The sequence below is a fragment of the Hypanus sabinus genome, chromosome 12, assembly GCF_030144855.1.
Source record: "Hypanus sabinus isolate sHypSab1 chromosome 12, sHypSab1.hap1, whole genome shotgun sequence".
Taxonomy (NCBI): Eukaryota; Metazoa; Chordata; class Chondrichthyes; order Myliobatiformes; family Dasyatidae; genus Hypanus; species Hypanus sabinus.
Genome location: NC_082717.1, coordinates 49,239,534 through 49,264,647, shown reverse-complemented (window position 1 = coordinate 49,264,647; position 25,114 = coordinate 49,239,534). Strand labels below are relative to the sequence as shown.

Sequence of the window (25,114 nt, the reverse complement as noted above, 5' to 3'; positions counted from 1 at the left end):
CCTAGCTGTTGGGAGGAACTCAACTGATGAGAGTATCTACGAGAGGAAAGGTGTTGTTAACATTTCTGGTTGAATCTCTGCCTAATAAATAAGTATAATCTTTAGCAACACAAGCAAAATGCTGGTGAACTCGGCAGTATCTCTGTAGGGAAATAAACAGTCGACTTTTCGGGCCGAGATCCTTTATCAGGACGTGTCTTTATCCCTGTAAGAGCTATGATACATGCTTTAGACATGAGATGGCGACAATGCAGCCAAAGTACGTAAAGGCAAAACATTAAATAAACCCTGATCCCATAATTCGTTTACCCTTTGGAGGTAACGAACTGGGGGTGGGGGGAGCGGTAAAATAATTGAATGAATGCTAGAGTTACCATTAGCTTTACTTAATGAGCAAAGAAAAGGATTTCGGGTCCAAATGCTCGCTAAAGTTTAGAGCAACAATCGAGTGCGCACCGTGATCCCGGAAGTAATTGCGACTTGCGTCGGAACTCTGCAGGCTAGAGAGAAGGAGATAATATTTCAGTCTTCTTCTTCTTGAGTTAGCGAGGAATTCGTAGATTACAAAACATCCTCTTAGATTCAGCGCTGCTTTAACATACGGTAAGTCCTTCGAGCATTTGCTTAGGTTAACCCATTGGAAAGTACAATTGAGATTTCGCTTTTAATCTGAATCCATTGTAAATAGCGCTCTGCAAAGTGTGAAATGGAAAGATATTTGTTAATACAGCGGTTGTGTGACGCTTTGGGTTAACTTGAGGTTGTGAAAGTTCTTTACAAATTAACAGCGCCTAGACGTTTAGTTAACGTCGGCGCTTTAGCTTCACGTAACTGTCCTCCCACTCTTTTCAAGTACGTGAAATTCCTTTCCCAAACAAAAATAAAGGGGCAATCCGAGAAGAACCAAGTTAACCTTTAGGGTGACGATCTTTTTTTCAAGTCTATTGATGGATTACATTACTACTTGCAGTGTTTTTGCATTTGCATTGTGGTACCTGATGGTTTCAGCCTATTTTGAAGTTAGTAAGTTCAATTTGTACCCAGGGAACCGGTTTACATTTCCCGCAGGCGCTCTCGTGTCGTGGGAGGCAGAATAAGTGGAAGGCATTGCTCTCTGCTCGACCCCTCTTGTGGACTGTAACAGGGACTCAATGATGTGGCTCCACAGCTGTCGGTGACGATGAATCCCACAGATTCGGCATCCTCTGGCTAAAGAAATTACTCCTCAACTCTGTTCTAAATGCACGTCCCTCTACTTTGAGGCTGTGCCCTCTGATCCTAGACTCGCCCACTAAGTTTGTCTAAGTCCTGCTTCTTCAACACTTGGCCACAAAGCCATCAATTCTGTCACTGACATTATATAACGTGAAAAGAAGTGGTCCCAGTACCAAGCGGAACACCATTAGTCATTGGTGCTTTCCTTCAGCCCACTGGAAGCACAAAAGGAAATGGAACAAAACTGAAGGGCAGTTTTTGCTCTTCTCATTTAATTTTCATTCTAAATAACCATGCAAATATCTTGTTGCTGTTTTATTGAATAATTCTTCAATTCTTAAATTCTTCGGCCAGTTGCACCACTATTCTGTAAACAATGCCAGCATTCATTATCAGCCCCTAACTTGGACTTGCAGGTAGACACTCAATGAATTGAAGAGTTTGGATAAGCAGGTCTTCCTGCCCTTCCAGGAATACCCTTCTAGGTATCTAGGAGCCCAAGTAACACTGCTGGAACAGCTAGGCTTTTGATTTGCATTTAGTAGTACTGCCTTGCTATTCATTGGGTGTGGGGAGTCCTCAGCACATGAGCCAGAATGCCACCGTAAGGGGCACTTTTGGATTGAACATCATATTTGGGAGAAGTGTGAGGGTGTTGAGGTTTCAGTGATGCATACTAACTTAAATAGTTATGCACATTTTTGCATAGTGTTTTCTTTCTCTCAAAACTGATCTCAATCTATAGACTAATCGATATGAACATTTGTTTATGTTACAGTAAATATTCCACTGGGTCATTTGAATGTGAATTCAGGAAAATTTTTTATCCTGCTTTATGCTGAATATTATTGGCTTTATATTATGACATTGAGGTCTTGCCTCCTTAAATACTGCGTCTATTTTCCAGGTTATTTTAGCTTCACATTGATAAGTTGAAGATGGATGATGAGATAGAACAGTTAATGGCAGAAAATGATCATCCCCTTAATGTGGAACAAGCTTGGACTAGCAGTTGCCTTCCAGAAATCCGTTTGCACCTGCCGACAAGTGTACTTCAATTTCAAAGTATGACCATCTCAGTAAGCTATTTACATATTGTCTCTTAATAATTTTATTACATGTCCACTTAAGTAGAAGGGGCTATGTGTAGGAGTATCAGTAAACATCAGTACCTGTGATTAAAGGGATATGGAAAAATTGTTCAAAACAATTTTCTGAATGTGATAAACTAGTTTTTCCATGATAAACATTTTGAAGTATAAATAATGCAAACATTGCTAGACATGTGGGCTGCTTTTGATAGGAGCAAATGGTGTCTGTGGTTCACAAAACAGACCTGAATCCTCTATGATTTTTCAGTGACAAAGCCTCTCACTGATTTCCTAAAGTTGCTTGCCATGTGCAAGGCTCGAGTCGGGAGTCTGATGGAATTTTCTTTGCTTGCTTGCTTGAATGAATGCAGCTCCAAGAATTGGAAACAAGAGAAAGTCTGCAGATGCTGGAAATTTAAGCAACACACACAGAGTGCTGGAGGAACGCAGCTGGCCAGGCAGCATCTGTGGAAAAAAACTAAACAATCTTCATCAGGTCTCGGCCTGTACATCAACCGCATTCTTTTCCATAGATGCTGCCCGGCCTGTTGAATTCCCCCAACGTGTTGTGTGAGTTGCTGCAAAAGTTGGAGCTTTTGTATTTGGACCAGAGCGGCCACTGAGGAGTGAGCAGTATGAAGCAGTATCCAATGGTGTCCATTGTCATTTGAAGTTGTAACACTTTTATTGGGCATATGGGTGATCGTTTTTATTTATATAAAAATCTTTTGATTCCAAAAACCAATTGAGAGGAGTTCTGCTTGTAGCTACAAAGTTAAATCATTCACTTGAGGACAACCTATATTAGTTATCGTTTAGCTGACCAGCTAAGTAAAAACAGCTTTGCTAACCAATAAAGTAAGTAGGTAGTATAAGGTTAAAAATCTGGAAAATTTCCAACATTTTGGTGAAGATCATCAATCAGGCTTTTTGTCTGCATTTTACAGCAGACTTGCAAATAGTTCATAAGTCGCTTATGCAATTCCTGAAAATTTGTTTAAATGCAGAGGCCAGCCTAAGGTTTAGCAACCTGTTGCCAAGATGTTTAACTCAGCCATTCCAGTTTCTCAGTAGAACAGTATTGCTGTAAGGCAGAAAATGCAGAAGTCAGCAAATCCATCCCGCAGATGCCCAATCATTCTTGCAATTTATGGGTTGCACATAAGTCAGCAGTTACTAACCTGGGGAGGAGCTGCAACAAAAGATGTTTTCTGTTTTCCATATTTAATACAATGTGACTGAAAATATTCTAAGCAAGTGAATGCCACAGTTCTGACACTTAACAGATGTGATTGCTTTTTGTGGTCAAAGTTGTTCTGTATTCTGTGTTTTAAAAAAAAAGAAGATGAGGGGCTAACGCAACAAAAGAGTTATTGTGTGATCTCTGTGCAGTGGTGTTTTACCTTTTCAATTCTGAATGCAAACTATAGTTAAGACAGAACATGTCAGAAGTATCAGAAGACCTAAAAAGAAATAACTCTGCGATAAATAACAGCTTTTTGTAATAAGCTCCTTTATAAAATATAGTTGATATTAGCTGGAAGAATATTGTTTGTTCCAGCAATAAAATAATGTGGCCCTGCTGTTCTAAGCTCTGTTAACCTTTCACAAGGATGCTACAGTTTTTAAAACTAAACGTCCAACATATAGATCTCAAAGATGGAAAACAAAGTGGCTTCCAAAGAACAGCCAGAATCTGTCTGAGACGGATTCACAAAGCTGTTTCGCATCATGACTGGCAGACGGCGGCAGAACTGATGACCAACTACTTCCAGATGTTAGAGGACACCTCTCCTAGAAATCAACGATCTGCTTGTAAGGTAAAGAGCACCAGGGACATTGTTGAACGTGCACAACCCAATTAGCTACAGCCATTTCAAAGTGTTGTTGTCTGCCTCCTGTAATTGAACAGCTTACCAAACAATTTAAGGCATAAATGATGGTCTAAAATCATGTGTAAAGCAGAAAAGTTGGAGCGGTCAACACACACAAAATGTTGGTGGAACGCAGCAGGCCAGGCAGCATCTATCGGAAGAAGTGCTGTCGACGTTTCGAGCCAAGACCCTTCGTCAGGACTAACTGAAAGAAAAAAATACTAAGAGATTTGAAAGTAGGAGGTGGAGGGGGAAATCCGAAATGACAGAAGACTGGAGGGGGTGGGTTGAAGCTAAGAGCTGGAAAGGTGATTGGCAAAAGGAATACAGAGCTGGAGAAGGGAAAGGATCATGGGACGGGAGGCCTAGGGAGAAAGAAAGGGGGAGGGGAGCACCAGAGGGAGATGGAGAACAGGCGGAGAGAGCAAAATAAGGTGGGGGGGAGAATAAATACATCAGGGATGGGGTAAGACAGTGAGAAAGGCAGCAACAGAAGTTAGAGAAGTCAGTGTTCATTATCGGCCTCCATTAGATTGGAGGCTACCCAGTCAGAATATAAGGTGTTGTTCCTCCAAACTGAGTGTGGCTTCATCTTGACAGTAGAGGAGGCCATGGATTTACATATCAGAATGGGAATGGGACATGGAATTAAAATGTGTGATCCTTCCTCTTCTCCAGCTCTGTATGCCTTTTGCCAATCACCTTTCCAGCTCTTCGCTTCACCCCACCCCCTCCTGTCTTCTATCATTTCGGATTTCCCCCTCCCCCTCTTACTTTCAAATCTCTTATTATCTTTTCTTTCAGTTAGTCCTGTCAAAGGGTCTTGGCCCAAAACGTCAACAGTGCTTCTCCCTATAGATGCTGCCTGGCCTGCTGCGTTCCACCAGCATTTTGTGTGTGTTGCTTGAATTTCCAGCATCTGCAGATTTCCTCGTGCTTGTGAAGTTAGGGCAGTCATTTTCTTTCTGAAATGATCACTGGAAAGTTAGTAGGATTTTTGCTGCAATCCAACAATCTCTTGGCCCCGTGAGTTAATTTTAAATTATTAAAAAAGTAGTAAGTTCATGTTCTCGGGTAAGATTAGACATTCATACATTGCTGGATTGTCAGTAGAGTGGCACATCACCATTCTATCGATGATTGCTGCAAATCTGGCTTGATTTGACTTTGATTATAAGATGGAATATATAGTGAGGCGTAGTGGTGCCAAGGTGACTAAGATTATTTTTGTATATGATTTGCAGTTCATGCCTCTTGATAACAGTTGTGATGAGCATTTCTGTGGGAAAATCACATTAGGGTATGGTAACCATACTGATCTCAAGGAAAATTGATAAATCTGGCACTCTGTATTAGTTTTCTAACTTGCATCTCTTCTGTAATGTGTTCATCTTGTGGATTGAAAGTAGTCATACTAATGGGGACTCTTTGAATTTTTTGTTCTATTGATGATGATTGACCATTCATACCTGTACTAATTTATGGTTGATACAAAGTATTATTTATGCAGTTTAATATTTCAATAAAATGTTAGCTAGCATTCTACCTGGTCTGTGTTTATATAAAAAAATAAATCAAGCAGGAATTTGAAATTGCATTCTGGTGAAATAGTCATGGGGAATTTCACTCAGAGGATGGTATGAGCATGGAGCAAACTGCCGGTGGGATTGGTAACATGCAGTTGTAACTTTTGAGAGAAGTTTGGATAGATATATGGAGAAGAGAGAAATATAGAGAGCTGTAGCCTGGGTACAGATAGATGGGACTAGGCGCAAGACAAGGCTGGTGTGGACTGCGACGGTTGAAGGGCCTGTAGTACTGTCCTGTCTTACACTGATGAAACTCTGGCTTCAGCAAGCGGCTTAGTATAGTGGGTGATAACCCCCCAGCCCGGCCAAACCTTAAGAAATCTTGTTGGGGTGGATGCTGTGCGATGTGCCCCATTGCAAATCAGTACCCCGAAATAATAAATAGTACGCAATATGTGATTAAATGATTAAGCTTTATAACTCTTACTTTGACTAGATGGTTAGTAAAGAAACGAAAAGAAAGGGGAAAAAAGGGCCCAATCTTATTAAACAGTCTGTTGCGCGAAGTTGGAGCTCACCGATAAGTCGATCGTTCACCATCGACCTCCTCTGCTTGTCACTGCCCCTTGGACCCTCGCTCCAAGTCCACCCCATCTGGTGGTCTACCAGATCTCTCCATTCACGTCTTCTCTCCTCATCTCTCCCTGGCAAAAGCCCGGGAAAGATCTCCTTCCGCATTCACAAGACAGGGCAACAGGATCCTGATTGGCTAACATGCATACCACAATCCCGTTATCTCCAACCACAACCCAAACATTGCTGCTACAGAGAAACCGTTACCTCAGCAGTCAACATCACAGAGAAGCCATTTCATTAGCCTTAGCAGTGAAACATTACAGAGAAGCCATTACAGCACGTTACACTGACAGTCTTTTGAAATTCCTATTGTTAAAGATTTTGGTTTTTGAAATTAAGATTGTCATGTTAAGTGAGAATTTTATTTGTAGGCTTGTATTTAATTGAAGTACTCCCTGATGATATTTTAGGCAATTTGGAGGATGGGAGCCACAATCCTTCAGCATCATCCAAACAGCTCTGGGGGCGACATTGAATCATTCACTAAGAAAATGAAAATCATTGGAGTGAAATATTACTTAAAGGTAACAAGAACATTCAGATTAATACAACATATTTCTTGGTTGCACAAATACTGCTGTTATAGTTGTGTCTGTGAATATGAAATCATTAGACCCCCCCGGCACACTATGGTATGTGCCACAAACTGGTTTTGCTTCATACAAAGGTTTTTGTTTAGTATTTTTGCAGTGCATGGGAGAAGTCTTTCTTGATGTCTTTTTTTGGGAATTAGACTCAAGGACACTATCTTTTGAGACTTATTTCAGTTGTATTTGTTTAATGTGAGCATTAACTAAATCTATACTTGGGCATTAAATGAACCTGGTTTGGCCGGGATGGACTGCATTGAGACATCCAATACATTGGTGTGTATTTGAGTGACAAGCCTGTCCTGCTTTACCATCTGTAAATGCTGCTTTACATTCTGTTCTAAGGCCTGCTTGGAGCATGCAATTCACCTGCTGTGTAATGGAAAGATGGATGAAGCCTACAGGGAATTGTCTGTCGCTGAAACATGGCGATATGGAGAAAAATCAGCAACTCAGCAAGAAGTACTTAAGCTCATCCAAGGCTACAGGGCCTTGCTTGATTACTACACATGGGCTAAAAAGAATCGTGTTGTTCATGAAAGGGGTAAGTGATGATTGCGGGCCCTGCTTTGTTCTGTTTGGATATAATGGGGTAACAAGATATCCTGTAGTTGAAGTTTGCATTGGCAACAAATACATATTTGTACAAGGCCTTGGTGAGACCACACCTGGAGTATTGTGTGCAGTTTTGGTCCCCTAATCTGAGAAAAGACATTCTTGCCATAGAGGGAGTACAGAGAAGGTTCACCAGATTGATTCCTGGGATGCAGGACTTTCATATGAAGAAAGACTGGATCGACTAGGCTTATACTCAGTGGAATTTAGAAGATTGAGGGGGGATCTTATTGAAACGTATAAAATTCTAAAGGGATTGGACAGGCTAGATGCAGGAAGATTGTTTCCGATGTTGGGGAAGTCCAAAATGAGGGGTCACAGTTTGATAAAGGGGAAGCCTTTTAGGACCGAGATGAGGAAAAACTTCTTCACACAGAGAGTGGTGAATCTGTGGAATTCTCTGCCACAGGAAACAGTTGAGGCCAGTTCATTGGCTATATTTAAGAGGAAGTTAGATATGGCCCTTGTGGCTAAAGGGATCGGGGGTATGGAGAGAAAGCAGGTACAGGGTTCCGAGTTGGATGATCAGCCATGATCATACTGAATGGCGGTGCAGGCTCGAAGGGCCAAATGGCCTACTCCTGCACCTATTTTCTGTGTTTTCTATGTTTCTATATCTGCCTAGCCATTGAATTTTTACAAACATTCATGGTTGAGAGAATTAAGTGTGCAGTTTTGTGCTCTAATCCTACAATTCTGGTTGCCTGTAGGTACTGTAGCTATCCAGGTTGAATGCTGGTTGGCAATTAAGTTTGCAGATAACACCATTGTAGTGGCCATATCTCAAATACTGAGTCAGAGTGCAGGAGGAAGATGGGGATCTAGTGACAAAGTATCATGACAACAACCTTTCCCTCAATGTCAGCAAAGCAAAAGAGTTCATCTTTGACATCAGGAATGGGGCAGTGCACTTGCTGCTGTTTACATCAACAGTGCTGAACTTGAGAGGGCTGAGAACTCCATGATCATTGGAGTCAACATCACCAGTAGCCTGGTCTGGTCAAGGCCAAGAAAACTTCTCAATGCCTCTACTTCCTCAGGAGGCCAAGGAAACTTTGCACGTCCACCTTGGAGCCTCACGAACTCTGTTCAGTGCACCATCTTGCAATGCAACAGCCCGGCCTGTGACTGAAACAAACTGCAGAGTGGTGGACACCGCTAAACCTGTCATGGAAAACGCACCCCTCTCCACACCCAGGCTCTGTCTATAACTCTAGCTCTAGCTACCTTGGCAAAGCACCCAGTATGATAATAAAAATCCACCTCTTCTTCCTCTACCCCCTCCCCCACCTCCCATCACGCAGAGGATACACCTCCCATCAAGCTTTTCACTGCACTTCAGTACATGTGACAATAATAAACCAATCTAGCGATTTAGCAATCGCTTATACATGGCCTGAACCAGATGTGGGACAGTTGCTGTTTCCCTGGTTCTAGAGCCGCACTGCAGAGGCTGTTGCTTGCTGCAGTCAACAGTTCTTGCATGTCAGTTAGCAAATAATGCAAAACTGAGTTAAATTCTGGAGTCCCATAAGGCTCACTGGCTCGAAAATGTTGCCTACCCCATTTGAGAATTTTGAATTTTACCACCTGAAACAAAATGCCTTTTCTTTCTTCTGATGTGTTTATGGTATTATGTTGTTCACTGGAAGTGAAATAACCCATACTTGTCAGTGTAGTGTACCAGTCCTGATCAGGGTTACGGATAATATTTAATAACAACTCAACATCTTGCTTGTCCGTTCCTCAACTCTGACACATTGAACGTGGTCTCCTCCTAGGTCTTGTTGTACAGCTCATTTACACTTGACTATTAAGATTTGTACTAATGCCTTCTCCCATTCTCACACCATTCTCACTGAGTTGCATAGGTATCCATCTCTAAATGCTTCTCCGTTCCTCAGACATGTGCACCTCATCCAAAGGCCCAGTGTGTTTTATCTGGAAAGTAATGTTTGCGTTTAAAGTGCTATATAAATCCTAGTTGTTCACTCCCTCCTCCCCAGCCCAAGAAATAATTTTGTCTACTCTGAACCTAGCTAACGATGCAGTTGATTCAAGTACAGCTCAAGAAATGCACAAGTATTTCCGACAAGCTTCAATCGGCCTGCATGATGCTGTCCAAAGCCCTGGTGTGTGGGATCCCTTTATACTCAGCTACATCAATGTAAGTTTCAGCATGTTGGAGCCATAACTTCATAAAATCTTAACAGAATATTGTAAGGATTTTACTATTTTCTCAGTGTTGCTTTCTATCAAGTACAAATTTTGAAATGAGTAAACTTGGAGACACATGAGATGGTAGATGGTAGATTCTGTTGTATCAAACAATCTGATGAATTTTGATCTAAAACATTAAAAATTGTTCCCACTCCTCTCCCTCTCCAACTGATGCTGCTCGGCCCACTGAGTTCCTCCAGCAGACAGTCTGTTCTAAGTAGCTTGGTTCTATTAGACACCAAACATTTTGAATGTTTTGGGTATTGCTGTGTGCAAATTGGCTATCACATTTCTGTAGGTCACAAAATGAAAGTGTCAGTGTGAAGTCTTTTGAGCATACTGGGGTCAGAAAATGTATTAAATGCAAGCACGAGGAAATCTGCAGATGCTGAAAATTCAAGCAACACCCACAAAATGCTGGTGGAATGCAGCAGGCCAGGCAGCATCTATAGGAAGAAAAGTTGAAGGGCCGAAGAAATTATAGATGGGGAGCAGCAAGACAGGGTTTCACTGAACTCCAGTCGAAGAGAAAATTTAAACTTCTTCAGTGGCCTCCCATCCCATGATCCTTTCCCTTCTCCAGCTTTGTATCCCTTTTGACAAACACCTTTCCTGCTCTTGGCTTCACCCCACCCCTCCAGTCTTCTCCTATCATTTCGGATTTCCCCCTCCCCCTCCTACTTTCAAATCTCTTGCTATCTTTTATTTCAGTTAGTCCTGACGAAGGGTCTCGGCCCGAAACGTCGACTGAACTTCTTCCTATAGATGCTGCCTGGCGTGCTGTGTTCCACCAGCATTTTGTGTGTGTAGCTTAAATAAATGCAAGTAAGTTTTTGGCTTCAGCCATGTACTAGTCGACTTACTGGTGCTTAAAAAAAATCTGTTTTACTGACACCACTTGAAATAAAGTGAATGTAGGTACAAGGATAGGACAAAATCTATATCAATTAAATTTAGTTAGGTTGAAGGAGAGCAATTTGAATGTTGATTCAATTTTTGAACACAAACTTTGGTGTGTGACCACCAGATGGCGCTCCTGCCATATGCTAAAACAGTCAAGTGTGAAACCTTCGAAAGCCAAGTGATTTTTCTGATTTTTTTCTTCCATAGACCATAAGATGTAGGAGCAGAAGTAGGCTATTTATCCCATTGAGTCTGCTCCGCCATTCAAATGTGGGCTGATCCAATTCTTCCAGTCATCCCAACTCCCCTGCCTTCACCTCATACCCTTTGATGCCCTGGCTAATAAAGAACCTACCTATCTCTGCCTTAAATACACCCAATGACTTTGTCTCCACAGCCACTCATGGCAACAAATTCCACAGATTTACCACCCTCTGACTAAAGTAATTTCTCTGCATCTCAGTTCTAAATGGACGTCCTTCAATCCTGAAGTCATGCCCTCTTGTCCTAGACTCTGATACCATGGGAAATAAATTTACCATATCTAATCTGTTCAGGCCTTTGAACGTTGGGAATGTTTCTATGCAATTTCCCCCCCTCATTCTCCTGAACTCCAGGGAATACAGCCCAAGAGCTGCCAGACGTTCCTCATATGATAACCCTTTCATTCCTGGAATCATCCTTGTGAACCTTCTCTGAATTCTCTCCGGTCAGTATATCCTTTATAAAATAAGGAGCCCAAAACTGCACACAATACCAAGTGTGCTCTCATAAGTGCCTTATAAAGACTCAACATCACATCCCTGCTCTTATGTTCTATACCTCCAGAAATGAATGCCAGCATTGCATTCACCTTCTTCACAACCAACTCAACCTGAGGTTAACCTTTGTGCTATCTTGCACCAGGACTCCCAATTTCCTTTGCATCTCTGCATTGTGAATTCTCTCCCCATCTAAATAATAGTCTGCCCATTTACTTCTTTCACCAAAGTGCATAACCATACACTTTCCAACATTGTATTTCATTTGCTGCTGCTTTGCCCATTCCCTTAAACTATCTAAGTCTCTCTGCAGGCTATCTGTTTCCTCAACACTACTAGCTCCACCACCTATCTTTGTATCATCGGCAAATTTAGCCACAAATCTATTAATCCCAAAGTCCAAATCATTGACATACATTGTAAAAAGCAGCGGTCCCAACACCGACCCCTATGGAACTTTACTAGTAACTAGCAGCCAGCCAGAATAGGATCCCTTTATTCCCACTCTCTGTTTTCTGCCGACCAGCCAATGCTCCACCCATACTAGTAACTTCCCTGTCATTCCATGGGCTGTTATCTTGCTAAGCAGCCTCATGTGTGGCACCTTGTCAAAGGCCTTCTGAAAATCCAAGCACACCACATCACCACATCTACAGCATCTCCTTTGTCCATCCTGCTAGTAATTTCCTCAAAGAATTGCAGTTGGTTAGTTGGGCAGGATTTTCCTTTCAGGAAACCATGCTGGCTTTGGCCTATCTTGTCATGTGCCTCCAGGTATTCCATAATCTCATCCCTAACAATCGATTCCAACAACTTCCTAACCATTGATGTCAGGCTAACGGGTCTATAGTTTCCTTTCTGCTGCCTCCCATCCTTCTTAAATAGCGGAGTAACATTTGCAATTTTCCAGTTATTCGGTACAATGCCAGAATCTGTCAGTTCTTGAAAGATCATTGTTAATGCCTCCTCAGTCTCTCCAGCTACTTCCTTCAGAAGCCAAGGGTGCATTCCATCAGGTCCAGGGGATTTATCCACCTTCAGACATTAAGCTTCCTGAGCACCTTCTCAGTCGTAATTTTCACTGCACAAACTTCACTTCCCTGACACTCTTAAATGTCCAGTATACAGCAGATGTCTTCCACTGTGAAGACTGATGCAAACTACTCATTCAGTTCCTCTACCATCTCTGCATCTCTCATTACAATATCTCCAGCATTATTTTCTATTGGTCCTATATCTAGCCTCAACTCTATTTTACCCTTTATATACTTCCAAAAGTTTTTAGTTTCTTCTTTGATATTAGTCACTAGCTTCCTTTCATAATTCATGTTTTCCTTCTTAATGACCTTCTTAGTTTCCTTCTGCAAGTTTTTAAAAGCTTCCCGATCCTCTGTCTTTGCACTAGCTCTGGTCTCCTTGTATGCCCTCTCTTTTGCTTTTACTGTGGCTCTGACTTCACTTGTCAGCCACAGTAGTGTCCTTCTTCCCTTTGAAAATTTCTTCGTATTTGGAATATATCTGTCATGTACTTCCCTCATTTTTCTCAGAAATTCCAGCCATTGCTGTTCTGCTGCCCAGTTAACTTTGGCCAGTTCCCCTCATGCCATTGTAATTTCCTTTATTCCACTGAAATACTAACACGTTAGATTTTACTGTTTCCCTTCTCAAATTTCAAAGTGAACTCAAACATATTGTGATCACTGTTCCCTAAGGGTTCCTTAACCTTAAGCTCCCTTGTCACCAATCAGCTGTTCTAAAAACCCATCCCTTAGACGTTCTACAGATCCTCTCTCGAGATCCATTTCTGGCCTGGTTTTCCCAATCCACTTCCATGTTTAAATCCCCAATAATTATCATGACGTTGCCTTTCTGATATGCCTTTTCTATATCCTGCGATAACTTGTAATCCATATCCTGGCTGCTGTTTGGAGGCCAATAGGGTCCTTTTACCCTTGTCATTTCTTAACTCAACCCATAGAGACTCTACACCTTGTAATCGTATGTCATCACTTTCCAATGATTTAATATAATTTCTTATACACAGGGCCACACTGCCCTGTCTGCCACTAAACCCATCTTTCTGATACGCCATATATCACTGGATGTTCAGCTCCCAATGGCAGCCATCCTTTAGCTTTAGCCAAGTTTCTGTGTTGGCCACAACGTCATACTTGCCACTCGGTAGCTGAATTTCAAAAGCGTCCATTTTATTCCTTATGCTGCATGCATTCAGATACAACACTCAGTCCAGTATTTGTTGCTTTCTGTTTTAACTGCACCATGCCTCTATTGCCCTGTAACTCATCCCACTGCTTTGTTTTTTAAGCCTCATATCCTGCCTGTTCTTTCTATAATCTCTGTTGTACACTATCTTTGATTTATTTCTTTTTTTCCCCTTCCTCAACCCTATCACTCTGGTTCCCATACCCCACCAAATTATTTTAAACCCTCCCTAACAGCTCTATTAAATGTGCCCACTAGGATATTGGACCTCTTTGGGTTCAGGTGTAACCCGTCCTTTTTGTACAGGTTGTACCTCCCCCAGAAGAGGCCTCAATGATTTAGGAATCTGAAACCCTGCCCCCTACACCAGTCTCTCAGCCACACATTAATATTCCTGATCATACTATTCTTGCACTCGCTAGCATGTGGCACAGGCAACAATCCTCCGATTACTACCCTAAAGGTCCTGCTTTTCAGTTTCCTACCTAACTCCCTGAATTCTCTCTTGAATTGATGAATGCTCTTGGACCTGAAACATTAACTGTTTCTTTTTTAAAGAAGCTCTGTGATTGCTGAGTCTTCTCAGCATTCTGGTTTTAATTTGGATTTCCAGCATCTATACAGTCGGCCCTCCTTATCCACGGGTTCCACATGCACAGATTCAACCAACCGCGGATCAGGAAAACCCGGAATTTCTCTCTCCAGCAGTTGTTTGAGCATGTACAGACTTTTTTCTTGTCAATTTTTCCAGAAGAATACAGTATAACAACTATTTCCATTGTAGTAGGTACTATAAGTAGTCTAAAGATGATTTAAAGTACAGGCAGTCTTTAAGTCGGATTCGTATGTAAGTTGGAACAGGTATATCCAGTATTATTTAGCGTCAGTCAAACATTTGTCTTAGTATATAGTATATATTTTACCTTTCTGTGCAGATAAAACACTTACGAAGTGTATGTATTTCAATAATTAAACCACTGTGTTGCTTAGTAATAATTGCAGCTTTCATTGGGCAGGGTGTTTCACATGCTCCATTATTCTCACTTTATCCTTTTAACTTGTTCACTGACTGTAGCCTAATGCTTTTCCAATGACGTTTCACCTTTTTCTGATCCCTTCATCATTTCCACTTTATTTTCAATCGTAATCATTTTCTGTCAACGGAAACACTGCAGATTCAGCAGCAGCCACGGGCAGCAGGTCCGGAGCTCCCCCGCGACCTAAAGTCCACCCGTGCTGAGACAGGTTAAATAAGGGACTTGAGCATCTGCATTTTTTGGTTTCCGCGGGGGTCCCGGAACCAATCCCCCGCGGATAAGGTGGGCCGACTGTAGTTGTTTTAGATTTTCATTATCAATAAATTTGTCCATCTTTCTTCTATGTCAGCTTAGCAAAATAGAAAATGGGGAAGACATATTTGTAACACATGCAAAATGCTGGTGGAATGCAGCAGGCCAGGCAGCATCTATAGGAAGAAGTACAGTCGATGTCTCAGCCAGAAACGTCAACTGTTCTTCTTCCTATAGATGCTGCCTGGCCTGCTGTGCTCTACCAGCATTTTGTGTGTGTTGCTTGAATTTCCAGCATCTGCAGATTTCCTCGTGTTTGCGTTTTTAAAGACATCTTTGTTTTGTTTTAGTGTACTGTTGAGCCAAAGAACAAGCCATATTGACTGACTTCTAATTAACCATTTCCATTGAATTATTTGGTTCAATCTGCACCACCTTAATCACTATCTCAGTACAGCAACATGATGTTTACTTTTCAGTACAATAGATTTTATGTTTGTTTATTCTAATTGTCTCTTGTAAAAAAAAATGTGCATAACTTTGGCTTATTCTTGTGATTGTTGTGTATCCGATGTTGTGCCTGTGATGCTGCTGAGATTGATTTTTCTCATTGCGCCCGTGGGTACATGTGACAATAAGTACAACGCCGGCAGGTGTTTGGCCAGCTTCATTGTGATCTGATGGACCGTGTACCTTCCACTGGGTTGGTGAGCCCTTTGGATGCCAAGTTCAGAAAGCTGATCACATTTAACCAACTACTGCAGCACCACTTTGGTTAGACAAATGTTTGCACTAACCAAGAGAAATTTAATTTTATTTAAGTGTTCGAAAATCATGAAAAAAAAGTATACCTGATTTTGCGATATTCACTTGAACATTCTGGTGAGTCTGTGCCCTCCATCTTTTTAACAGATTCCCAACTTTGATCGTTCTTATCATATGAGATATTGAATATTCAGTGTAGGCTGTCTCCCTTCCAAATATGCAACACTTTTACATCACAAGCAGAAGCAGATTATTCAGCTGGTTAGGTGAATGTTACCTTGTCAAGAACGATTATGAAATGTTCATGAGCTGACATTTAGCTGATGTATCTTTACTTGGAATTGAATATCTACAGAAACTGCATTATTCATAAACACTCAATAACATGTTGCTTTCTATTTCAGCTGCTTGACTTCTATGATGGATTTGAGGAAGCCCTGAAAGTGCTGAATGATTATGCTTATGACAGCAGATTCCCTCCAAATCCAAATGCTCATGTATATTTATACGAGTTCCTGAAGAGACACAACAGCCCACCTAAGAAACTGATGAAAGTACTGAGGGTAAGAATCATGTATCCAAGCTCTTTGCTGTAATTCAATATTAGCAGAGATTTATTTTACCTCCTAGATTATACTCTCAGCTTGTTCTCTTCTGGCATAGAAACAATGCTTTCTGTTTGTCACAGGTTTTGTGTTGGGTCAGTGCTGATGTACTTGCTGTCTCTTGTTCATCCATGTACAGAACTTGCCTGTGAACATTTAAGCACGGTCTTTAGCCACTTCTGCGTGCATTCAGAGCTACTGGCCACTACATCCCTTCAGCAGTAGGGGACAGGACAGAGATAATTATTTGTAGTTCTTTACTCTTGTTATGTGGAATGATAAATTTAGGCAGAACAAGAAATTCTGCAAAATTTAAGTCCTAGGATTGTGAATTGGTGGGGGTTTCCACTTAATGGTTTAGATTGACACTAGACCAATTTAGACTGCAAGCACTGACTGAATGTACTTGTGCGTACAAGTTAAAACAGGTCAGTAAAGCTACCGTTGTTTTAACAATTAGGATTTATTTAAAATAGTTCACCTGTTCAGTTTTGGAGGTTTACTATTGTGTCTCCTTGTGCCAGTGTTAGAAGGCCAGCATTTGAAGCCAGCTGGATTAATTGGGCCAGGATGTAGTTGGCAGTTCCTTAAAGAACCATCAGTTAACAAGAATGCGCTGGTCACTAATGTCCAAACTTAGTGCTTACCCGTCGCACCTTACAGATCAGCATCAACATGCAGGTCAGATGCCAGAACCTTTATGCAACTCTGTTGCTGGGCAACACACACAGAGTACTGGAGGAACTCGTCAGATCAGGCAGTGTCTAGGGAGTGGAATAAACGGTTGCCTTCTCGGGCTCAGACCTTCATTAGGACTGGAAAAGAAGGGGAGACAGAAGCCAGAATGCTGGGAGGTGATAGGTGGAAGAGGTAAAGGGCTGAAGAAGAATGAATCTAATTGGAGAGGACATGGATCAAGGAAGAAATGGAAGGAGGAGGGAAACCAGAGGGAGGTGATGGGCAGGTGAGGAGAAGAGAATGGGTGAAAAGGTAATCAGAATGGGAATGGAAAGAGAAGGAGGGAGGGGGAAACATTACCAGACGTTAGAGAAATTGATGTTTGTGCCATCAGCTTGGAGGCTATCCAGATAGAATGTGAGGTGTTGCTCCTCCAACCTGAGTTTGGCCTTTTCATGGCAGTAAAGAAAGACGTGGATAGGCATGTCAGAGGGGAAGTTGAATTGAATTGGGTAGTTTCCTTTTGTAGCAGACTGAGTGAACGTGCACAACAAAGTGGAGTCCCAATATGCATTGGGTCTCACAACATAGAGGAGGTTACACCGTTCGCATCAGATGCCCCTGACAGACTGTGAGGTGGAGTGGTGAGGGAGGGGCAAGTGCTGCAATTGTCGTGTTTGCAGGGATAAGTATGAGGAGGGAGATCAGTGGGAAGGGATGACAGATCAAGCGATTCACTGGGAGAACAGTCCCTACTGAAACTGGATCGTGTAAGGAAAGATGTGGTTGGTGGTGGCTATTGGAGATGGCTCAAGTTATGGAGAATGATGTGCTGGATATGGAGACTCTGGGGGAGGGAGGCAAGGGAAAAGGGAACCCTATCCTTATTGTGACAGTAGGAGAATGGGGTGAAGGTGAATATGTGGGAAATGGGAGGGATGTGGGAGAGGGCAGCGTCAATTGTGCTTGGAAATTAAAAAAATGAGGACATCTTGTATTCTTCATTGAGAAGACTCATCCTGAGAACAGATGTGGCAGAGACACCTCTCAGTTCCTGTCTCTCTGCCTCAGTGTTGGTTATTTATTCCCCTCGATCTATTCTACCTGCCTTGCTGAGTTCCTCCAGCATTTCATGTGTATTGCTCAAGATTTCTAGTATCTATGTTGTGTTTAGAACACTATTACTGGAATCATTACTGAATACAACAGCAAAGTTCCTGAGAGATTGGATGTCCTGAAAGGCATTTAATTGGGTAACCAGCCATAAATTAAAAAAATATTAGTGGGTTCTGGACTCAAGGCCTCAGAATCTGTACGATTCAGGCCATATTGTGGCTGTCCCTCCACTCGGCTTTACAAGGCAGCCAAGGAATCCAGGCCTAGAGGCAATTGATCCCATGGAATCACAAAGTTAAGTACTGTCGTGGGAATAATGGTGCTGGTGAGTTCAGGCAGTGAGCAGAACTGGGAATGACCCAGCCCACAATATCTCCATTTCTTTTCTGTCTGATCATCCCTTACCCAAGGACCTGGATGATTTACTTGAGTGAATAGCCAGCAGCTTACTGTCTTTCCTGCTCATTCATTGGATTTGGCCATTTCTGTGAAACGTATTGACTATAGAGTTCTATGTTCATTGAGAAGTAAACATGTATTCTCTCAAAGCCATTACCAATTCATTTGTTCTTTTTAATTTGTCCATCATTCCCCTTCCCTGCAACCTAAACCTGTTCGATTTCTCATCATTTCTCAGTCCTAATGAGAAGCTGAAACTGACAGGTTTGCTGTATGTTTTTTGTTGACTCTCCAGGTGTTGCATCATCTGGTTCCTTCTCATGAACTCATGTTGGAATTTAATTCACTGCTCCTGAAGTCAAGTAAGTAGATGTCATATCTTTTCTCTCTTCATGGTTATAAACACCATCAGAGCATTATCTGCCAAAGTGGGATTAGCTGAGGCAACTTTTCAGGATGGTGCAAATGGAATTGGGTTTAGCTTATAATATTGATCACTGTTCAAATGTTCTGTGTACAGAAATGGTCTGTTTCTATAAAATTCACTAGATCCTGCATTGTATTATGCAGCCAGGGAGTAATTTTTCAAATGCAGTCAGTGTTATTTACCAGGGATAACAACTGGCATTTGTACAGTCGGGTCCCACAAATAGTAAATGAACCAAAAGCAGGATGGCCTACTTCAGATGCTGCTGTCTGAGTGAAGGGAGACGACCAGAGCACCCAGCAAGAAGTGTGGAATAGTAAGAGAACCTGTGCATAGAACCTCTTGAAGATGACAAATCTGATTTTTGACATATTAACATCATTTTCTGCTTTTATGCAGTTTTTCATAACTCTTGATTCCCTGATGTCCATTCACATTTTAAGGAAACTTATTTGAATATTGTAATTCACTGCTTTGTAAAATAGCTCAATTTTAATGTCTTGTTCATACTTCCTTGTGATGTTGGAGAGGGAGGAATTCAGCCCATCAAGACCATACAGGCTCAGTGAAATCACATCAACCCATTGCCCTACTTTTTTCTCTTGTATCCATCAACTGCTCCCCGATTTTGTCCCACTCACCCATTCCAGGGCAAATTTGTAGTTGACAATTTGTTAACCAACTCACTCCTTTGACAAGTGGACACTGGAGTTCCTGGGGCAAAATACACAGGGGGAACATGCAAACTCCACAAAGACAGCAGCAGACATCAGGATTAGGCATGTTGGATCTGTGAGGCTGTGCCAGTGTGCTGCTCTGCACTGACTGGAACTTGAACCCCTGATCACCTGAGTCAGAGAGCGAGTAGTGGTCAATACCAAATGTGACTTGTTAAATGAAATCTAACATGGGTGCAGCCACAAGCCTACTTCATGTAGTTTTGTCCTTTGCAGAAAAAAGCTGTCATCATAAGGAAGCCCTCAGTATGCTCTTCTGTCTGTTGGATTTCCCCACATGGAAAGAAGACCGCAACACATGGAAATGTTTACTGAAGCAAATGAAGAAAGCTGTAGCCCAGTATGTACATTTGCAAAAAATCAAGTATTTTTCACTTCAGTCAACAACCTTCTCTCAGTTAGCAAATTGCCGTACAAATTACACTGCTGTGAGCCTTAAGAGAGTAATATTAGATCGAAAACACAAACTTCCTGATTGCTGCAAATGACCTTGTATCTGTTTCTTAAAAAGTGTGAAATCTTGAAATGCTAGATCTTTGTAGATGGTTCATCAGTGTTTTGAACTTAATCCTGCTGGGTGAGTTCTGTCCTTTAAGTAATAACATGAAGGCTGACTTTGAGACAGTTCACTCCTTCCCCAACTTCTGATGCTATTATTAATAACAATGCTGGCCACCCTAAAATCTGGCTGCCATCTGTGGTAAAACTTGCTGTACGTCAAATATACTTCTGTTCTCGAGTCACCTTCCATCGTGTTGTATCCAGCATCTGATATTTCAAATTAAGTATCAAGTGCAATTTGTGGGTAAGCATAGTATGGGATTCAGCATCCAAAGGAGTTTTATATAGGTTAAGTAACCCTTATCTGAAATGCTTGGGCTGGGAAGGGTTTTGGATTTTGGATTTTTTTTCTCATTTTGGAATATATAATGAGATAACTTGTGATTGCCATCATTTCTGACTCTGAATTTACATGCTACTGGTAAGCAGACTTTGTCTTGCACTAGTTCATCACAAATACATACTGATGCAGCCTTTCAGCATGTTAGATTTTCATCAGCAGCAATCTTGGCAAACTCGACAATGAATTTCTCTGCTGCTTCATGGTCAGCAGGCGCTTTATCACCACAAATCTTTTAAAAAAAATTTAATGCTGTGCCTTTTGTTCAATTTCTGCAACCTACCTGAATATTCACAATTGCCTTCAATTTTCATTTTGTCATGAGAGATGTGCTTGTCTCATTATCAGCATACTGTTAAGTAGTGTTATTTTTCTCCAATGCTGACGATCCACTCTTTGAATACACTATCGAGATCTTCATTTTCCACTTTATGCAGTGTTTTTCTATTTGTCTAACTTCTGTTCATTAGATATGTGAGGTCACTTCTCAGAACTGTATGATCTATAGTTCCTTCTGGAATTTTCTATTTGTCATGTCATGCCAGCTCACAAAAAAAAAAATTCAGATTTTGAAGGTTTTTCAATTTTGGAATTTTGGTAAGGGGTACCCAACCTGTATAATAAAAAAATTGAAATCTTTGTGTAATATGCTGTTGCAATCCTTGGCTTTCAGCACATCTATGTAAACAGTGGATGGAGAGGGTCAGAAAAGAAATGGGGCGATTGTTAGGAATTTTAGATGAACTACACAAGACATACAATCTGATGGATGAATTATTACAGGGAATAAATTTTGTAGAGAGTTAACTATTGTAAATGTGACCAGATAAGTAAGAGCATGATTGTAACCATTTTATTAGTGTTAATTAAATTACACATTTGAGGTGACTACTGTTGCAGCTTTGGCCAAGTGCATTCTACAGCTTCAGTGCTGTGAAATCTGCCAGCTGCTTTGAAAAATAAACTTAATCTTTCCTGTTAAAACAACAATATGAAAGATCTTGCGATATTGTGCAAGGGTTAGTATAAATGGCAATTGATCTTGTTTGTCATATTCTTGCAGACGAAAAGATAACCTTTTCTGCAGTTATGTCTGTTTCTCATTTACATCTGTTAGGTTGAAACTTGGAAGTATCTTACTGACTTTGTGTTTCTTGGCTAAAGACCTGTTGGCTTCATGCTTTCTAGTAGGCATAACCTATCAATCTTCAGAATAACAATGTTTAGTCATTTTTATCAATCTGCAGACATTAGTTGCTTGCTGAAGGAAAAATTAAAAAGAACTGTTGTATGCTCTCGGCAGTTCTCTTTGGCTCTCATTCATTTTAGTATTGTGAAAGAAACACTGAAATTTTAAAATAATTTAAATGTACTGCTTTTTGATTACATTTAAGGTGGCTTTTTTTTTTAGGGGTTACTCAGACTGGATTAAAGAGCAGTGGGAGTCACGACAAGATTGGTGGCCTGCCTTTCATTTCACCCAGTATCGTGCACATAAGGATTTTGAAGAAAATGATACCAATGCTTACAGGAAAGCACTAATTGCAGGAATCCTAATGGGCAAAGGTAAATCAAAGCTTCACTGAGCCACGTTAGTTTTTTAAAAGGTTACTTAAAACAATTCGAAATGTAGCGTTGTTTAATAGTATAATTGCATATGTTTTTGTGAAAATTTGTTTTCAGTTGTACAGCATCACCTATATAGACATTTTTTTGTGTTCTAAAGGGAGTTCAATGTGTAAACTAACAGAATTACACTAATCCTTTGGAATTTTCTTCCCTTATGGATTCTTCGGGATTCTGTTCTTGGAATGGCAACAAGTTGTTGTACTTAACTATATTTGAGTTTAACATCACCAGGAATGTGTTTTTCAGTAAGATCACAGACGTTGATGTTATTTGATATCTGAATGAGTGACCATGGCATTTTAAAAATTAAAAATCTGTTTTTCTTTTAAAGTCAGTACTCCCTTTATGATAGCAACAGTCTGAGGAAGTAGGTGATTTTGAAAAGAAAGATATTACAGAAGGCAGATGGATTTTTTTTTTAAATGATGGCATTCCTCTAAATGAGCCGAGATCTTTGAATGGAAGATCCAATTGTATTTTACTAGGATAATCTGTCTGGAAGTGATCTATCTATCTATCTGACTGCTACTTCAACCAATGAGAGAACTGTGTAGAGCAGCTTTGAATATGTGCTGCTGCCATGCAGGTAGCCCCAGGTGAGTGACTGCAGAGCAATGTTAGAAGCCACAAGTCCAATGGTTCTCAACCACCTTTTGCTCATGGCCCACTTGTAACTTTCATTTATCCCTGTGGCTCCCACCCTTCATAGTTGCTAAAGTTTTTTTTGGTCAACTGTACTAGTTATTCTGAAACATGAGCTGATTGGTCTTTGCCCTGGAACGTGAAATCATTCCCACCAGTGCTGCCTGACCTGCAGGGTTCTTTATTTTGTGAATGAGATGTGCACGCACACACACCTCAGCAAGCGTGTGCTGTGCCATTTAGCTTCGTGCGGAGTCTGACAGCAGAGCGTGCTGACAGGCTGACCAGCCGGAAAGTGTCAGTAACTTCAGGACTCTTAGCGTATATATGACAGCGCACTGAATTGCTGAGCAAATAAGTGTTGACAGTTCAACAGTAGTGGCTAAACTCAGCCCAATGTCTAAGCTTTGCTGCTGTTTTTGATTCCCATTCAGGTTGCAAATATTTCATCACCATATACCAACTGGGACGTAAAATTCAGAAAGCAAAATTGAAGAAAATGAAGCAATATATAAAAGATCACAGTCTGCTGCAGCTGAGCGGATGTTGACTTGAATAAGCCTGCCTGCTAATTAGAACTGCTGTGTCGGCCGTGAGATTATTTTTGTTTAATTCTAATTTCAACAAAGCTTGACTAATTTTTCCAAGGAAAGAACACTTGGAACTGACTTAACTTTTTTTTTGGGATCTTTCTCAGAGCTGAAATAAAAGGGGGAAAAAAAGCCAGGAATAATATGGAGTGGAAATGCTGAAGGGAGGCTGATGGATGTGGAAAGGCTGAGAGATTTTCCACTCTGAAGCACACTCTGAATATTTTTCAAGGTGCCAGTGTTGTACAAAAGTGCCAATGGTCTAAGTATTTGGAAATATTGTGCTGTAAGTTTAAATATGTGGTGGAATTAAAAACTTTGTTGTATCATTTATAGGTATATTACAATACAATGTAATGTTGAATCTACAAGAGACTTTTTTTGTTAATAAAATGCTGGTGCTGCTCTGAAATGATCAGTCTTCATTTTGAAAAATGGCTGCTACTTTAATAGTCAGAAATGGGAATCCTACAGCTTCAATGAATTAAAGCATTTCCAGTTTTGACCTAAACTAGTTGTTTAAAAAGTGAGTACTTATTGTCAGCACTTAACTAATTGAATGTTATCTTTAATAACTAGAGCTTGAAAATACAAAGTGAGAAGTTCTTTGCTACAAGCTATGCAAATATTTGATTGGACACTATCTGCATATTTGAAGTGATCGATGTAGTTCAGGGTATCAGACCTTTCACTGACTTAAAGGACTTAGCAGAAGTTTGCCAGGCAACAGGGATGAAATTATTAAAGAATGCAAAAATTATAATTGGAATCCTTGATTATAGAAGAATGAGAAATGGTTTAAAGAATTTTGTCACCGTCTGTTAAATGAGTTATTTTTTTCTCTGCTTGAACTTTAGAGCTAGAGGTGTAGCATTAATATTAGGGCCAGCTTGTTCAAGGGATGCTCAGTCATACAAAGTGTGCTGTTCTCAAAAAACAATGGATTACTTATTAAGTGACCAATGCATTTGCTAATATTTTAACCCTTGGAGCCTAGCAACATTGTGGTGGTGAATATTTTTGTTAAGTAATTCAGGATTATAGACTTAATTATTAGCAAAATGTAAACTATGGTATGTCCTTCCCATATAAACCAAGGCAAGCCCAATAAAGCCAAACCATCAAACTGCTCTCATCGGGAAAACAAATATGGAAATTTATAAGAAGTGTTATCATGTTGTACATACTAAATTTTTCTCAATGTTTCTCTACACGGTGTGCCCAAAGCCAGTCATTCTATTTAACACAGGCTTGATCCAAAATAACACTTAGTGATTTGTGGTTACAAGTTCAGGATATTAATCCCCGATTGTAAGGCAACACTATAATGAAAGGGGAATCATTCAGTGTAGACTTTCTTTTAAATCTCTACTTTTTAGTAATTTGATACACGAAACAGTTTACTGGGTCATTTCCGAGGGATGTTAAGTGTCTTGGAGTTGAAATCATAAATGAGGTGAACTGGGAAGGATGGCTGGATTTATTTTCTAAGAACGCTAGTGGATTAGAATAGAACGTCAATTCATTGAGCAAAATGTTCACAATTTAGCTGCTGACAGCATGAAGTAGACTCCTGATCCGATTCCCTGATTAGTGTTTTAATATTCCGAAGTGATGTCGTTGGGATATATTGATATGAATGTGAATTAAGAGCTAAGTTGTAAATGTGGAACTTGTAG

At 40.7% G+C, this 25,114-nt stretch overlaps 1 protein-coding gene across 4 annotated transcripts; it reads left to right on the top strand.

Moving 5' to 3' along the window:
- Positions 1-461: 461 nt before the first annotated feature.
- taf1a (TATA box binding protein (TBP)-associated factor, RNA polymerase I, A) lies at positions 462-23,847 on the top strand. Of its 4 annotated transcripts, XM_059985906.1 has the most exons (12): positions 462-603; positions 2,123-2,280; positions 3,957-4,126; positions 6,756-6,869; positions 7,281-7,479; positions 9,590-9,717; positions 16,116-16,274; positions 18,805-18,871; positions 19,890-20,013; positions 21,986-22,140; positions 23,280-23,437; positions 23,543-23,847. In XM_059985906.1, exons 2-11 carry the CDS (start codon positions 2,154-2,156, stop codon positions 23,393-23,395), a joined length of 1,359 nt encoding a protein of 452 aa, XP_059841889.1. In that variant the 5' UTR covers positions 462-603; positions 2,123-2,153; the 3' UTR covers positions 23,396-23,437; positions 23,543-23,847. The 4 variants fall into 4 exon arrangements, with proteins under 4 accessions (XP_059841889.1, XP_059841888.1, XP_059841890.1 ...); XM_059985905.1 differs by having other exon boundaries at positions 23,280-23,847; XM_059985907.1 differs by lacking the exon at positions 3,957-4,126 and having other exon boundaries at positions 23,280-23,847.
- Positions 23,848-25,114: the final 1,267 nt, after the last annotated feature.